General features: G+C 43.2%; 1 protein-coding gene across 5 annotated transcripts in view; it reads right to left on the bottom strand.

The window, feature by feature from the left end:
• runx3 (RUNX family transcription factor 3) overlaps positions 1-4,163 on the bottom strand; it is a 65,888-nt gene extending 61,725 nt beyond the window's left edge. The window contains exons 1-2 of one of the 5 annotated variants that reach the window (XM_061794793.1): positions 3,125-4,163; positions 2,783-2,877 (exon numbers count right to left, since the gene is read on the bottom strand). In XM_061794793.1, the coding sequence (XP_061650777.1) occupies positions 2,783-2,840 (58 nt within the window). In that variant the 5' untranslated portion in view covers positions 2,841-2,877; positions 3,125-4,163. Of the gene's footprint in view, positions 1-2,782; positions 2,965-3,124 lie in introns of all 5 variants that reach the window. The other 4 variants (XM_061794792.1, XM_061794791.1, XM_061794790.1 and 1 more) reach the window with 4 other exon arrangements.
• Between the last annotated feature and the right edge of the window lie 12,777 nt (positions 4,164-16,940).

Below are 16,940 nucleotides of genomic sequence, written 5' to 3'. Positions count from 1 at the left end.
ATTCAATCTTTTGTAAAATTCCACTTCTTGTTGCGTTTTGTGTGTGTTTTGAGTTAATAACGAAGCCGCTGTCATAGAGAACTTGTATTTCATAAAAATAGCAGCCTTCTAGATTATGAGCCTGATCGCGGTTTTTCATCCCTTTTCTCTAAATTTTACACATCTAAAAAAGAGAGGGGGTGCCCCTTTACGAGACAAAAATAGTTTGATTTTAATGTTAAACGTAAATCGTACCAAACCGGAAGTAACGCAGGCGCTCACTTCCGGCTAATCTCGTTTCCAAATTCATTAAGTTTTTATCCTAAACCAGTAAACGCTACACTGTGGTGTGTCAAATTTAGAAGACATTTATTTTAAATTTACAGGGACATTCTAAACAGCAATGTATTACAGTTAAAAAAAAAACATTTTAGAAGAAAAAAAAAAACACAAAAAAAAATGCCCATCATATAGAGCAGCTGTAATAAAACCCTTACATTGGGTGGTGGTCTAATATATTTTTCTAGCACTGTAGAAGGTCATAAGCCCCATGTGTTTCCTGCCAAAAACCAGTCAGAAAAGCAATAAACACAAATGCTCTTCTTTTAATGGAGAAATAATGCCTAGGTCTGATAAAACTGCTCTGTCTCCTTTGACATGATTTGGTGACCTGACATTTTCTTTTAGACTAACTCAGTTTTATTGAATTGTGCAGTTGTATCTCATGCTGTGATTGGTGAATGTACATGGTAGTGGAAACGAATCAATGTTATATGTTTAACAAAGGGAACATTTGTCTTGTTCTGTCTGCAAAATGTTGTTTTTGTTATTAAATAGTGTGTGAGCTGCACAAGAGCAGGTGTAGCCTCATTGTGGTTACTATCAGTGAGCTGCAGCAGCAGCAGCAGCAGCAGCATTGAAAGACCGCATCAGATTAGCACCTCATTGGTGCAAAGCTCTCGAGCTTCTCATCTCATAGCAACGGTTAGACCGGTCACTTTGTCTTGCAGCACATTAGGAGTTAAATGCCACGAGAACAACAGCCGCTCTGTCTGGCTTGTGAGTGCCTTGATGCGCATGTGTGATATGTTTTATGTGCGGCAGTTAATGCGTGTGAGTTTTAGCGAAGGCCTGAGGTTTCTGAGGTGAGGTGTCCTCTGGCTTCTCACGCAAAGCGCATCTGATGTTGCCCATCACATGCTGGCATGTCCGCTCTGTTAGATGACATACTAGACAAGGTGGAATGACTGGAAGTCATTTTATTGAAAAAAAAAATCTTCTCTAATAACTCAAGTGTCATAGTTCTGTATGTTCCGTACAACAGTATCTACTGATGCTTTCTTTTTTTCCATGAGCTGCATGTTGCACCTTACTAAAGTCAATGTTTGGGAAGCTGAGCATTCCTCTTAATTTCAGTTTGATTTAAGCCTGAAAAAAGAGCGCTTTTGCCAAATTGCGCTACCAGTGTAACGCAAGTTGTTAACCACCAGAGTATTCTACTTACATGAGGGCTGCCCCATTTGAAATGCTTTCAGATGGAGCTGAAGGATTTAATCACTCTTGGCCTTTGTTCTCACACAGTTCGGTTTCAGACTACTGACATTGTGAATTGTAAAAGGAGATTGCATATTCAGTAATGATTTCCAACGGGGATTACAGTTTTACATGCTCCACCGATTTCGCCCCATCGCTTACAGTATATACTGGCTCATATCCCGTCTGGTGGCGCCTGAAAATGTAAATCAGGCGCCACCAGAACACATTATTTTAGAAGTTAGACCATCCTGATAGACTGTGTGTGAGACCTGAAATCAGTGGGCCGAACAGATCCAGCGCTTTTAGAGAAGAAAGAGTGAAAAAAAGCTGGGACTTGTCATGAGGAAGTTTTTATAGAAGCTTATGTGAACATTGGAACATCATCCGTTGTCACTGTGGTTCCACTGAGACTACAGGAATTGGTCTCACGAGAGCCACAGATGTACAGTTTAATGATTTACAGACAGCGTGAGGCTCCACAGATTTTAACATGCACTCTGCAAACAATTAGAAGCTCTTGTGGCCGTCTGTAATTAACACTGCAACGAGGCCTTAATTGGGAAAGTGATTTTATTTTCTTCTCCTGCCTCCATTTGCCGCCTTGACAAACTGGGTGAACCCGTTACCAACTACTTGATGATGATTTCAAAAGGCTTACCATCACTTTGTATAATACAAAACAACAACAAATTGCTCATATACTTTCAACCTTCTTTTTTCTACTCACAATCAAAGGCTACCCTGTTTGTACATGAAAGCTCTGTGATTGGAATTACCATGACAACAAATGGTTTGTTCATTAAGGCTCGTGCCAAGTATAGTGCACTCACCTCACCACACAGACCAAAAGTACCTCCTGGAAGTAAAGCAGCTTGATATGTTTTTTCACTCTCTCTTTTATTGTATTGCTGTGTTCCAGTAAAGAGCCCAATCGCATGGAGCTTGTATTCTCCCTGAAAGTCTGTGGTGAGAAGACCATAATGGTGCTACTCCATCAAGCCTACAGGAAAACACAAGGAGGCGAGGAAGAGGAGGAGATGCGTAGCGGCCGCAACTGGATGAGGGCAACTGAGCCAGTTATATTTTCGTATCCCATGATGCCTAAATGGACTCATCCACTGACATTTGAATACGGCATCGCATGCATTCTTGTCCAAACGAAACCCAACATTCAGAGCTAGAAGACAGTGAGGGGAATTCTTGAAGGGGAGGGGGTTTGAGGAGTTAGGGGTGGGGGTTTACAGACGGGGGGCGGATCAACACTCACCTCTGAGCAGACTGCTGCTGTAGTTGGAGAAGGAGTCAAAGATGCTGTTGGATGCCATGACAAGGAACGTCTCTCAGCACTCGGCCTCCACCAACCTTTGGGAAGAGACGGATGTGAGCCCGAGAGGACAGCAGTCATTCAGCTCCTAGAACTGTTTGCAAGCAAGAAGTTTGGGTTCGTGACTACCGCAGGAATCCCAAAAGCCACAAGCCAGCACAGAGCAGCAGCATGTGTTAGTACCAGCACATATTGGAGAGGGAAGGTGTAGGTCAGAGGAGAAAGTGAAAGAAATGACAGTAAGCAAAAGAAGCAATGCGACTCCGAGGGTTCAGGTGGGCTCACCTGAGCTGGAGATGACAGGAGGCCTTCCAAACTGACCTCAAGGGACGAGAAGGGTTCGGTTCGTGGTGGTCTTTGACGCAACGGGCTGCGGAGTCTGAGGTTAGCAACGTAGCCTGATAGCGTGGTCCTTGTTTCTCTCGCCCAATGTTGGTACCCTGACTAAGGCGTCAGTGCTAGTAAAAAGCTAAAAGCCACAATGCATCTGCATCCTCCTCGCCATCCTCCACACACACAGGCACAAACTCTCCCCCTCTGTGAGTGGTGGAGCCCGCGTCACATGTGACGTGAGGTCACTGGGCCTCACTCTCCCTCCCCTCCTTCCCTCACTCGCTTCCTTTCCTATCATCTTTTGCTGTTTTTTTCCCCCTACGGTTTCTCTTTCTCAGTTCGTACTTTCCATCATTCTTTCACTCGACACTCACACTTTTCTTTGGACATCCAAGTTTTTGGAAACATTCTATTTTCTTTTCAGTTCAAACCAGGCGGCAGCCTCCGCCACTGTGGTTGCGCTGAGGTTTGCACAGAGCACCCTGATCTGTGCACTAGACATTACTACCTTTTTTCTTTGACCTAAAACATTCAAATGTTTTAGGCCAAATGCACAACAAAAGCAAATGAGAGGAAATACACTGAATTTACTCTTGGCTGCACATGTGCTGTATGTCCTGTACAAGTTTTATGTTTGTCTGACTCACAGCACATCTGTGTTTGTAACAACCAGTGGTTTGGGGCCTGCAAAACCTCCACCCTCAGTTACCACTTGATAGTATCGTAATCTTTGTCAAATTAGAAGAAACAGTAGCAATAGCGCTGACAGATTATTATAGTTCCTCTCAGAATGAAAACATTTGAGTGGTACCATGTATTCATCCCATCTAACGCCCATTCTGTTCATAGTCGAGGGTGACTAGGAGCCAGTTGACTTTGGGTCACATTCACTCCTTTGAGCATTTTTGAGTCTTTTCAGACTAGAGCAGGGGTCACCAATGTGGTGCCCACGAGCACCAGGTTACGCCCAAGGACTACATGAGAGGCCCGAGAGCCTATCTACTGTAAAAATAGCTGACCAGTGGTGGGACATTGTGATTTCTTACAAATGTTGTAGTAGTGATCATTTGAAAATGTAAACACTGGCAGAGATTTATTGAAATAAAGTGTTGCAGATTGATGTTTCTCTGTTTCCTATCTGATTAATTTCATCCATTCATTAGGGTCGCGGGTGTGCTAGAGCCTGTCCAAGCCGACTTCGAGCGAGAGGCGAGGCACACCATGCACTAGTCGCCACCCGATCACTGAGCACATATAGACAATCAACCATTCACACTCATATGCACACCTGAGGATAAGAGTCTTCAAATGACCTGCAATGCATGTTTTTGGACTGAGGGAGGAAACAGAGGTACCTGGAGAAAACCTACGCAAGAACGGCGAGAACAGCCAAACAAAAGGCCGGTTTTGAACCCCCAACCTCAGAACTGTGAGGCGGACATGCTAAGCAGGCAGCAACCTTGCCACCCTCTTGTGAAGTCCATCCCTCCATCCATTTTCTGAGCCGCTTCTCCTCACTAGGGTCGCGGGCGTGCTGGAGCCTATCCCGGCTGTCATCGGGCAGGAGGCGGGGTACACCCTGAACTGGTTGCCAGCCAATCGCAGGGCACATCGAAACAAACAACCATTCGCACTCACAGTCATGCCTACGGGCAATTTAGAGTCTTCAATTAATGCATGTTTTTGGGATGTGGGAGGAAACCGGAGTGCCCGGAGAAAACCCACGCAGGCACGGGGAGAACATGCAAACTCCACACAGGCGGGGACGGGGATTGAACCCCGCACCTCAGAACTGTGAGGCTGACGCTCTAACCAGTCGGCCACCGTGCCGCCTCTTGTGAAGTCATTTTTGATAATTATTGTAAGAAATCACTAACATGATCAGTGTCTTTCCATGAATAGCAATAATTATTAAGAATAAAATATAGCTAACGGTAACATGAGCTAATTTGTTGGTTTCAGAAGTGTGTATCAAGTTTCAGTTTCAATAAGGTTGGTGACTCCTGGTCAAGAGTGCAACCTAAAATACTTATGTTTTTGAAATGTGGGAGGAAACCGGAGTACCCGAAGGAGCACTCATTCATTCATTCATTTTCCATACCGCTTATCCTCACTAGGGTCCCGGGCGAGCTGGAGTCTATCCCAGCTGACTCTGGGCAAGACGCGGGGTACACCCTAGACTGGTTGCCAGCTAACCACAGGGCACATATAAACAAACAACCATTCGCATTCACTTTCACACCTATGGGCAATTTAGAGTCTTCAATTAACCTACCATGCAATGTTTTTGGAATGCTCGGAGAAAACCCACCCAGGCACAATATGCAAACTCAACACAGGTGAGGCTGGATTTGAACCCAGGTCCTCAGAATTGTGAGGCAGATGTGCTAACCAGTCGGCTATCGTGCCGCCCTATATTGGTTATTCCATTGATTAATTGAATAAAAATTCATGTTGCATTACGTGTACGAGATGTATATGTAAATGTAAATCCCTTAAGGCACTCAGCTTGGTAACGGTCAGTAGAAAGTAGAAATCGTCAATAGCGTGATATTATTTGCATTGTACTTGGCTAAAGTCTTTGGCGTTTTTTTTTTTTATTTGTTTGTTAGTCTAACACAGCTTGCTAATCAATTAGTAGATACTAGGCCTCGGACTTGCCCACTAAAACTAAAACAGAAAAACTGGACTGAATCAGAATTGAATCGTTTCTCTTCGTACTATTCTGATATAAAGATGTCGTTGTCCAATTAATGAAAAATACAATTTGGTTATTTGAAAATGACGTGGTTGCGTCCTGGTCACAGTTTTTTGGGTGGGGTCACAGATTTTGTCACAACAACAGGAAACAAATACACTAACGAATTTTGGCTGGTGAGTTTTAGCAAACGTTTCTCCCCCTGGAAAAGTGTTTCTTTTTAATTTGAAATGGCTTACTTTAACCAGGATCCCTCTCCACACCATGGCCAAAGGTAGAAGCCCTGGTATGTTTTGTGCCCATCGCAATGCCTTAATTGCGTAAATCTCCACGGGCTGCGGAGATCATCGTCTTGGAGGAAACCTTTCGTGATCCACGATCAGCTGCAGGACTTGATAGCTACTGTGCAACCGTGCGTTTGCGCATGCACAGTAAGTGCAAATGGCGTCAGCTATAAACAAGGGCTCGACATTGTGTTGTGCAATGTTTTTTTTCTTTTTTTCAAAGTAAATGCATTGAAATTCTTGTCAGAATAAAGTCCGTTTTATGTTTTTCATTGATTGGTTTTGTTTCAAATCTGAAAATTCTGATTAGGTGTTATTTTTCTTCAGTGGACTGAAATGCCAATTCGAGTCACCACCCATTCGTTAATAGCCCTATTAGATTCTGAGTGATTTGAATCTATAAACTAAACATTTAATGTTTTGCTCCAGTAAAACAGCACTCACCCATCCATCCATTATCCTGTTCAGGGATCAGCAGTCAATCACAGGGCACATACAGACCCAGAACCATTTACAATCACATTCACACTTAAGGGCCATTTAGAGTATTCGATCAATTTAAAATGAATGAAAATGGAGGACATGGGGCAAGTAAAAAGACAATAAAATAGAAATTTGTTTAATTTTGACTAATGTCATAATATCCCACAGACACGCTTTAACATCTTAGTAGACATTCTCCGAAGAGGGGATGCTGTTATAGCAGCAAAGAGGAGCTCAAGTTCATATTTAGATATTGCTTTGTGTCCGAATACGTGTGGAAGTGTACGTTCAGTTCAGGTATTGTGTTTCCACTCCACATCTCTCTTTTTTCTTTTCCGTTTGAGTAGGACATACATATAGAGTAGATATTTGGAGGCTTTTGCAGTATCTTTGCTGGGATTAAGTACAAAGTTGTTCAACCGGCGTGTGTTTTTTGCACTTTTTGGATTGATTTTAACAAAAACATTTTCACTGATGCAGCTCGAACTGTATCAGGCTGTACTTCGGAAAATTCCGTTTTTTTTCTCATGATGTCATGCGAGTAAAAGTGTCACAGGACTAAAATGATGAGTACAATAGTAAAGTGAGCATTGTGACATTAATGATGGTGCAGTGCACGCATGTTTGTGTTTGAGCCTGTTAATGTGAATACAAGTACAAATCACTGGCCTTTGCAAACCTGTGGTATCCTCACTTCCTCCGTCTGGTGTCTCCCAGCGACACAATAACCACGTCTGGTGATGGGAGAGCATAACCAAACCACCGTCTGGTCACTCATGTGACCCACTTTACTTCCCATGGTTTCTTTTTCACACTGCCTTGCGTACAGATGCCAGCCCACGGTGTGTTCTGCTAATTGCTGGACACAACTGCAGCATAGACCACAGCATGTGTTTGTATGTGTATATATACAGTACCATGTTCTGAACGAGTGTGTGTGTGTGTGTGTGTGTCAGAGAGCGCTTCCCGGTAGCCCGCACTGCCCCTTAAATGAGCAGTTGCCGTGGAGTTAGGCGGCAACGCAGGCTAAATGACACGGCGCGTCGGCAAGTGTGGCCGAATACTGAGGCCACAGTCGTGGCCCCAGGGCTTTTATCAGCGCGTCCGCATGGCCACTGTAGGCCTGTGACTTAACCTCACACACAGCGAGGTTTCCTCTTCTCACACCTCTCTTGCCTCCCGACATGGCCTGGGCCTGCCAGCCGAGCGACAGATTACAGCTCAGCCTCTGCTGCTGCCGCACTGGCCCACACTGGCCGGTCAAATAAAGACTTGCCACTCGGTTGGCTCTCGGAGCTTCTACGGTCAAACTCGAGCGAAAGATGAGGATGCTGGAAACAAACAAAAAAAGGTATCTGAGTTGCTGCTTGCTTTAGCTCAGGTCCGGTTCAGTCAGGGTACAGGTCCGAGACGTCGTCTCAGCTGTGAACCTCAGGAACTCATTCATTGGATCGTTGGTTTCACAGCCCACATTTAAAATAATGTATCCCACATGCATTGTGCGAGTCTCAGGTAAAAATACACACTTTTGTTTGTTATTCATTATGCTGTTTATCACATTTGAAAGGGTTTTGTGGAAAGAAAAATATTCAAGATGGGTTTCCACTTGAATTGAACACAGGACCATCCCGCAGTTTTGTGCAAGAATAAGAGTTGGCACCATTGTAATGTGGCCCGAAGTCGAAATTTGAAGAAAGCGCTGCAGTCAAGGCCTTTCACTCAGTCTGCTGTGTTTTTCTTCTTTGTCTAGGTAAACATCTGCTTCATGTTTTGAAATGAAATCTCATGGCTTTGCACTGCCCATGACTGTGAGGGGGAAAATAGTCTGAAGATCATTGTGGCTGTCTTTCACTCACTTTTTTTTTCCCTCTGCCCAAGCCTTGTTTATCAAGCCCCTGTATTTAAGCTCAATATAACTCCTGTTTTGCTGAGAAAACTGTGGTGGTTTAATCACTGTCAGTGGTCCTACGCCTCTCGGGTGTGGCTCGCGACTCAAAAAGGACCCAGTGCGGTCGTGCATCCAGCTGCAAAGGGGCTTATTTTGTGGTCTAAAAATTGCAGGCTTCCCCATATGTTCCCCATAAACGTGGAATGCAGCGTGGGATTCACGAGCCTTTTATAATGGAGTGGCCGTCATTGAATCAAACACCATGTCCCTTCCTGCCTCAGGGTTCGGCCTTGGGAGCCCATTTTAGGCAGCATGAACAGGTTCCATGCCCTAAATGTTATTCACACTTCATACCGGACCTTAGCGTCCATTAATTGAGGTCCCTGCTTGCTTTCGCGACTGCCCACCCATAGTCTATTCTCATAACTTTATGGAAGGGGCGTAACCTCTTCAAGGCACCTCCATATAACTTAAATCACCATGGAATCGTTCAAAAGCAAAGCACCGGTATTATAGAGCACTACCATACACTTAATGAGATCGAATGAAAGAGCTAATCAGTTTTGACTGATACATCAGATATTCATTTAACACATCTTCCTCTTCTAGTATTATTATTAGTAGTAGTATTGTTGCTGTTGTCTTTTTTTTAATTCCCTTTTTCCGTCAGTGTGTGTGTCTGATGTAATTCCAATTTGTCACTAACTGACTGACATGGGGTTGGGTTCAAGTGCTACTTGAGTGCACATGAAGACTTAATGCTTTTAAACTGTAAATGTTTCCCTAATGTTCATAAACACTCACCAGACACTTCATTAGGTACACCTGCATAATCTAATGTTATCTAATACAAGAGCTGCATCACAAATTCACTACGTCCAAAGATTATGTATCCTATTCACTTTTGATGGACACTGTCACAGAGGTATCGATTTACCAATGTTTATTATTCGGTTGTGGTTTGCAGTTGTGTAGAACTGCACTGCACGATTGAAAAAGAGTTTCTAATATTTTGATTACCTAATAGCTGCATGAAACAACTCTCTTGTACACCAAAGGTAGAATTCCTGAGCCATCTCTTTGGAACCTATTAGATGCAGTGAAGTGTCTGGCGAGTATTGCAAATTTCTAACAAGTGCAGCAACGAAGCGTTTGAGTTGAAACGTTGCGGGAGAACGCGCACGGTACGCTAGCTGCTTTTGTCGTGAGCGAGGCACTCCCAGATGCGGCGGTTTTAGCATGCAATATCACGGTTGGAAGTGATCACCAGGCCCATTATTTATTTATTAGCTCCAGCAGACACGAAGACTGTCCTAACCACACTGAGAGGAGGGGAAGACGGGGGGGTTGCAGAACTGCGTTGTGTCACATCGCCCACATTGCAGGCCTCTGCCGATACCGTAGCGTGTGCAGTCGTCAACAGGCGTAACGGTTAGGAGAAAACAATCACTGCACTGACATTTATGGCAGAAGTGGATCCCTCATTTGAAAGCACTGAACATCATTCCTAGTCCGCCGTGTAGCTGGGTTGCTATTTACAGGTAAAAGAAGCAGGCACCAACTGCTTCACTTAAGCTTTCCTGTTATTTTATAGCGGTGCCAAAACAAATACTGGACATCCGGGTTTCTTTCCAGTAGGAGCGTTCTTAACTATTGCTACTACTGGCAATGAGCTGCAATGCAAACTAATTCCAAAATGTATGGCTATGAAATAGATCATGTTTTCCTACAGACATTTAGCACAGAAATAAATGTTTGTTTGTTTTTTTGCTCAAAGTGCCTAACTCTCAGCAGGCATATTAAGGTATAATATGAATGTATATGATTCATATTAAGGTGGGTGGGGGGCGGGGGGTATTGTTTCCTGATTGCTAGGAATAGAGAAGACATTTTAGCCAACATTTCTAAATTACAAATCACACAAAAGTATCCCCCCCCCAAAAAAAAAATACAAAATCCACAACTCTGTTTTTCTTTTTGAATTTATTGATATCAGTCCGTTTTTGTACGTATTATTATTTTTTTTAAATCAGAGTGTAACTGCAGTGAAATTTTAAACTAAACCATATGAAAATTATTTATATTAGAAATATATATATATATATATATATACATGCTGTTGGTGTTTTGTTGTTTCTGCTGTCATATATAAAACCCTAAACCTTTATATATATCGTCTACAGTACTTGTCACACTATTACAGTGTGTGTGTGCGTGTGTGTGAGTGCGTGCGTGTGTGTTTTGTGTTTTCTGAACCATTTGTTTTCACCAAAGTGGTAAATTCACACTATGCTTTGAGGCACACAGTGGCACCACATCATGGCAAGAGAGCGAAGAGGCTCACGTGCGGCAGCATCACATAAAAGCACCAGTAAAGCCGAGACCTATGTCACCCCAAATGCCCCGATGCAGCACACACACATGCATGTAGACACGAACCAAACCAGAATAGATCTTGCCACAAACCCAAATGATCCCAGTGACCTCAGGTATCATCGGAGCTAACATCGCTGGAATACTGCGATCTCGCAAGACTTTCTTTTCCTCTTTGCCGCCTGATTTCTGATGCTGAAATCAAATGTAACTCGCAATGTAAATGCATGCTCAGTTGCAGCTGTGCTTTTTGCGTTTAGTACCCGTGCATGTGCATGATCCTCCCTGCTCTCATACGCACTTCCTGTGGTTCAGACGTGGCTTTTGGATGTGGCAGACAAGCTTGCTTGTCTGAGAGGGGCAGGATGTTCCTCTACTGCAGATGCACAGCGGTTAATTCAGACACTGTGTGAATGTGAGCGCATTCATTCTTTATTAAACACTCATGTAAACTGTATTTCATTAGGACCCACTCACATAATACTTTTACATACGCTTGATTTGAATTAATTAGCTAGGCATTTTGGGAGATTGTGTAGATAATTTCAAAGTTATGACATAGTATTGTACGAGCACAAGGTTCATGTGCGGCTCCACTACTTCCAAACTTCTTGAGCATGTTAGTTAGTATTCATTGAGTCTTTTTTTTTCTACTTTACTTGCAGGATATATTATATCAGAACTTAGCTGCAGGCTTCTTTGCAGTTACCAGCCCATTCAAATGCAACATTCCAGTGGCACCATTATGAACACAGAGTGCAACTTCATGCCTCTGTCAAACATTGGCTGCGTTTGGGCAAATAAACCAGCATCAACACTGACAAAAAGATAATTGTTCCTCCTGCCAGTGCTATTTTTTGGTAATGTGGTCAACATTCAAATCATACCTCATCATAACTCTGCCACCCTGTGAGTGTGTATTTCTTTTGCATGTAGCAGTGACCTGTTTTCATACAGCAGCTCACATGTTCCGATACCTGACCGAGACCGAGCACGGAAGGGGGCTCCAGAAATCCTAGACCGAGCGAATGTCTGTCAAACAGTAAATGCAGGCATACGGTACGTAAACTGTACAGTCTCGAGAAAGCCGGTAACATGATAGCGAGCGCCACTTTTCTCCAAAATCTTCTTCTCACTTTCTGTTTTAGCTTTCCCTCATGCTGCCGCTCTTTTGTTTTTCTCCCTGTGACAAATATGAGTGTTGTCTATTGGTGACACAGGCCACTCTTGGCGGCCTATTCTCAACTCTACAAACACACACGCACGCACGCACACACACACACACACAATTGACCATCCCGCTCTGCATCACAGTTCATCCTCGGTGCTCTTTAATATCAAAATTCATTGTTCTTTGTCATTCATTGTAGTGCAGGATTATATGTGGTGTGTGTGTGTGTGTGTGTGTGTGTGTGTGTGTGTGCGTGCGTGTGTGGGCGTTCGCATGTCGCCTCACAAGTGGAGCACCAGCCACCGCATTGTCTCATCTTGGGGGTCAGGGCGTTTGCTGCTCCTAATGAAGGCCACTCAGGGTAGCCTCTCCCCCAGCCCGTAATGCATCCCAGACCCCCAGGACGAGCTGCAGATTACACTGCACAAATCTAATAACTTTATTGTTCTCTTAAAGAGTCTCCGATAGCTATAAGGAACTTCTAAAGACGTCTATTAATCCCTACAAAATTGTCGTTGACTTTCGGAATGTGGGCTCAGAAAATTGAATATTTGCACTGGCTTGTGATAACGTACACCATGAAAATGCAAATCAAATTGAGCAAGAAGCTATTTATTTCGTATGCTATCCAAACAGCAGCTAATCATCTTCAAACGTTTAAACTTTAGCAAATTATTGTTCAATGTCAGAACTGTGAGGTAGACGCTCTAACCAGTCGTTTGACATCTTCAAACAATTTAAAACACAACAAATCATTACGGCAGCATGGTGTAATAGTGTTTAGAACATCTGTCCTGGATTCGACTCTCGGCTCGAGCCCTCCTGCTTGGAGTTTGCAAGTTCCCCCCATGCCTGCATGGGTTTTCCTCCGGTATTTCAGCTTCCTCCACATTCCTGAAACATGCAATTGCCTGGCAAATTTTCAAAGGAATTGGTCATTGAGTTTGTGCATTTAAACATATAATGGACTCAATGCATTTTCAGTGTACTATTTATTTTAATTTTCTTTGCTTGCGTGCAAACCTAAAGGCTCCACTGTGTCATTCCCAGTGTTAATTGCTGTAATACATAGATGACAAACCCAAGGCCAAGGGGCCAGATCCGGTCCCCCAGATCATTTTATGTGGCCCGCGAAAGCAAATCCTGTGTGCCAACTTGCATAATCCTTGCTCAAATCTGTACCAAAATTTCCAATTGTCATATGTAATAAATAATGTTGAGATATTGTAATAATTACTTGTTCCCCAAACCATTTGTACAGTAACTTGAACAATAGTTTTCAAAACTAGCTATCCATCAATTTGTTGTGTACTGTATATTGTATGTAATTATATGATGAGGCGATTAAACAATTGTACGGTTTCACAGTCACAACGGGCCGGAACCTCTGAATGAAACCATAACTATAACGATGACAAAAAATGATTTTGTCATCCCTGCTGTAATAGGTCCAGAGACAGCATACACTTTGAAACAAGCAGGTGCTTTTTGCATTCGCTTTAGGAAGCACAAGAAAAAACAAAGTGCATCTTTTGATGATGATTTAGTGTGTGTGTGTGTGTGTGCGCGTGTCGCGCCTACACACACACACACACGCTGACTGGGAATGACTGCTTGCTGACATACTGGGGCTTTGTGGTTGTGGTCTTTCTTGCTGTGCAGACAACCGAGAAGGAACTGTCTCTTTTTATTCCGTATTTCTCTTTGCTTTTTGTGACTGCGTGTGTTTGTGCGTCTTCTAATTCCAGTCTCCCATTCACATGTGATACAATGCTACTTGCGAACATGTGAACCCTCCATTCATTTCGCCAGAAGGTTTTTAAGATAATATCTATATACTTAGTAGACACCTAAATTATGTTAAAATGGCTCTAAAAGTCTATTTAAATAAGCATACTAATGCTGTATGTTTGACTGACAGTCACAGAAATATTATTAATATTAATATTCATAATTCATGTTATTAAGTGTTTATTTATGTGGTTGTAGTTTTCTGAATATTGAACTGGGCTGCGTCATATAGGAGGTGTTCTGAATATCAAATGAGTGCAGTAAATTCTCACAGTGGTTGAATAACGAAAGCTCTCTACCCAGAATCCTTGGTTAGCTTCCGTTAAGTCGAGTCATCTCGACAGCACAAAGGCCTCGATGTCACCCACTCACTCACAAACCCCGTACTTCCAAGTATTATCTGCGTCACAGCCAAGATGTACGCAAATTCAGTTAGCGCATCTACAAAGTTGGGAATTGACCTCATCCAGCAGCGTGGGGGTTCTTTTGGCTTTTCTCAGTTCTGGGCTGACAATTAGAGGTTCAAAGGAAGTGACCGCAACAAAACGTTGCTTGCTGATTTGCGTGCAAAAGAAGTGGTTTCTACAAACCCACACATGCACACACCTTTCCACGGAGTTGTGAACCTGTAGATATCACCGTCATTGTCTGCATCAGTGAATTCCAACCAGTGTGCTGCGGCACATTAGTGTGCCGTGAGCGCTTTTTAGGTGTGCCGTGGGAAATTATAAAATTGTACTGAATTGCTCCAAAAACTCTTTTATTTATAAGAAATAATGCATCTGTTCCTCTATTTATGCCAGTGAGGCATAGTGACAAACAGAACAAACAAATGCTCTTCTATGAGATGGCAGCAAGTACGTACAGTAGTTAATGTATCCACTTTTTCTGACATTTTTGTCTGTTGCTGTGCCATGAGCTTTTTCAATTGTAAAATATGTGCCTTGGCTCCATCAAGATTGGAAATCACTGGTCTGCATCATTGGAATCGTGCATGGAAGAGAACGCAAATGAGATGAAGAAAAGGTTTGAGGAGCCAGCGTCACTTCATTCTGAAACAGAGAACAGATTTGGCTCTAGTCCTTTAGTTTATCATCATAATTACAATTTAAAAAACAAAAAGTTCATGCTCCTCAATAATGAGGAAAATAATCATCCTCATCATCGTCATACATCTTGTTCCCAACCAGATGGGTAGGCCCCCTCAAAGCTTGCATGATAGCATGTCATGAACAAAATTACTGCTAGCACAACGTGCTTCGGGACTTTGCTTATGCTCTGAAAATAAGTCTGAACTCTCATGTGTCACTCTTTACAATATTTACCAACATCCCTCTGAGCCATTTCACGAGTAAGTGTACAGCATGTAAGTGGTGTGCTTGAGCAAAGACGGGCTTGCCAAATTGGGCTTAACGTAGTAAGGTAATTTATGATGGCTGTAATATAGCAACATCTAGAATCCGCTACTTTATACTTAAATTGTGCTTATAGAGATTTATTTCTCCACATTTTCAAATGAGATATGCAATAATATTCAAAATGTTATAGGGCTGTGCGCCCTGGAAAATGCCTCTCATTCAGGTTTTTAAACTGTCATCTTAACACTTAAAGGTCAAGAAAAAGATGTTATGGGGTCAGTGAAAATTCCTATTTGCATTGTTTATATGTTATGTAATACATCCACGTAGCTTCCAGCAAGTTTTGAACCACAGTTTAGCTAAAAATGATTTTTTTTTTAGGACGCATATTGAGTCCTCCCTAAACATACCCGAAGCTCAAGACACCGGGATGCGCAAGGGCTACCGGAAGTGACGTTGCAGTTGACGAACACAGCGCGCTACACACTGTACGCAGTGGCGAGCAACGTGTTGGAACACGTGGAGGAGGAGGAGGATTTCGACGTACATGAACACCCAACTGAACTTGGCGTCGTACACGTTTGAGCCGATCAGACAGTGACGACGCCGAGCAGGCAAGTAGCAGCTGTACAACAGAAAAGGAGATTGGCCACTGGCTCCACGTGACGGTATGTCGATAGCATGTCTATAAATACACTCATGGCTTTTTGAGCACGACTATGCGAATTATATATTCCCATATGTTTCAGTGACACAGCCCAAGCTTTTACATAGGATGCAATATTCCTATATATTGTGTGCCCCTCGCTCGAGTAGCGTTATTACACGCTGCAAACAAAGTCTTTGCCGTGTGTCGTAAAGACAACAAAAGTACAGACAACAGTACTGAAAACTACTGCGTGGGTGTTTTTTTCCTACTCCCCAGTGCATAGCGACCATAATAGAGTCGTAGGTATATACAAGGAAATGCTCACCTCTTGTCTGCGCCGCTTCGCTGCTGCACTGTGGCGGCGGCGAGATTTAGTTCTGTTGCTGCCGGTTGAGGTCCCGTTGGCCGTAGGAAAAATAGTTGGCACCGCAGCTGGTTTCAGCTTCTGCCTCCGTAGCCAAGGCTTTTTGCTCAGCCTTTTTCAAAACCCGCCGGTTCGAAGCGCTCAGCACAGTTTGGAACGCTTGCTAGGCACCCACAGCCGACCGCGTTTCTTCCCCTGTCGATTGACTTTCACTATCCACTGGTCACGTATTCCTTCTTCACTTGGAAAGACCCCCGAAGAAAAACCTAACCGCTGCCTGAACCATTTGTACAGCCAAATGCCACACAATAAACCATCGTGACATTGTTAATAACAACAAATGTAGAAGGACGGGAACAACAGCATGGAACAATAGCACACAACGGCGAACGAACAGGCTGTTTGGCTTGTGTGACGTCACAGTGCCGGAAAGAGACGAAGACCGGAAGGCGTGGGATACAAAAAGCATCATATTTAGCGATTTAACTGCTATCTATTGAAACGGCAGTGGTGCTTTGCAAAGCGGTTCTAGAGTTATCAAGAACCATTTTTCAATCTGTGTCCTCTGACCTTTAATCTTTCAGACTGGGTTACTGCACAAGATCCAGAGGTCAAAGGTTAAACTGGCACATGTTCCGGTACAGTGTTCTGCCACTAACAATTTTACATCACGCTAAAGCAATAAATACAATATGTTGTAAAAGAAAAT

This window comes from Phyllopteryx taeniolatus, chromosome 13 (genome assembly GCF_024500385.1).
Source record: "Phyllopteryx taeniolatus isolate TA_2022b chromosome 13, UOR_Ptae_1.2, whole genome shotgun sequence".
Taxonomy (NCBI): Eukaryota; Metazoa; Chordata; class Actinopteri; order Syngnathiformes; family Syngnathidae; genus Phyllopteryx; species Phyllopteryx taeniolatus.
This window is presented reverse-complemented; position numbering and strand designations above follow the sequence as displayed.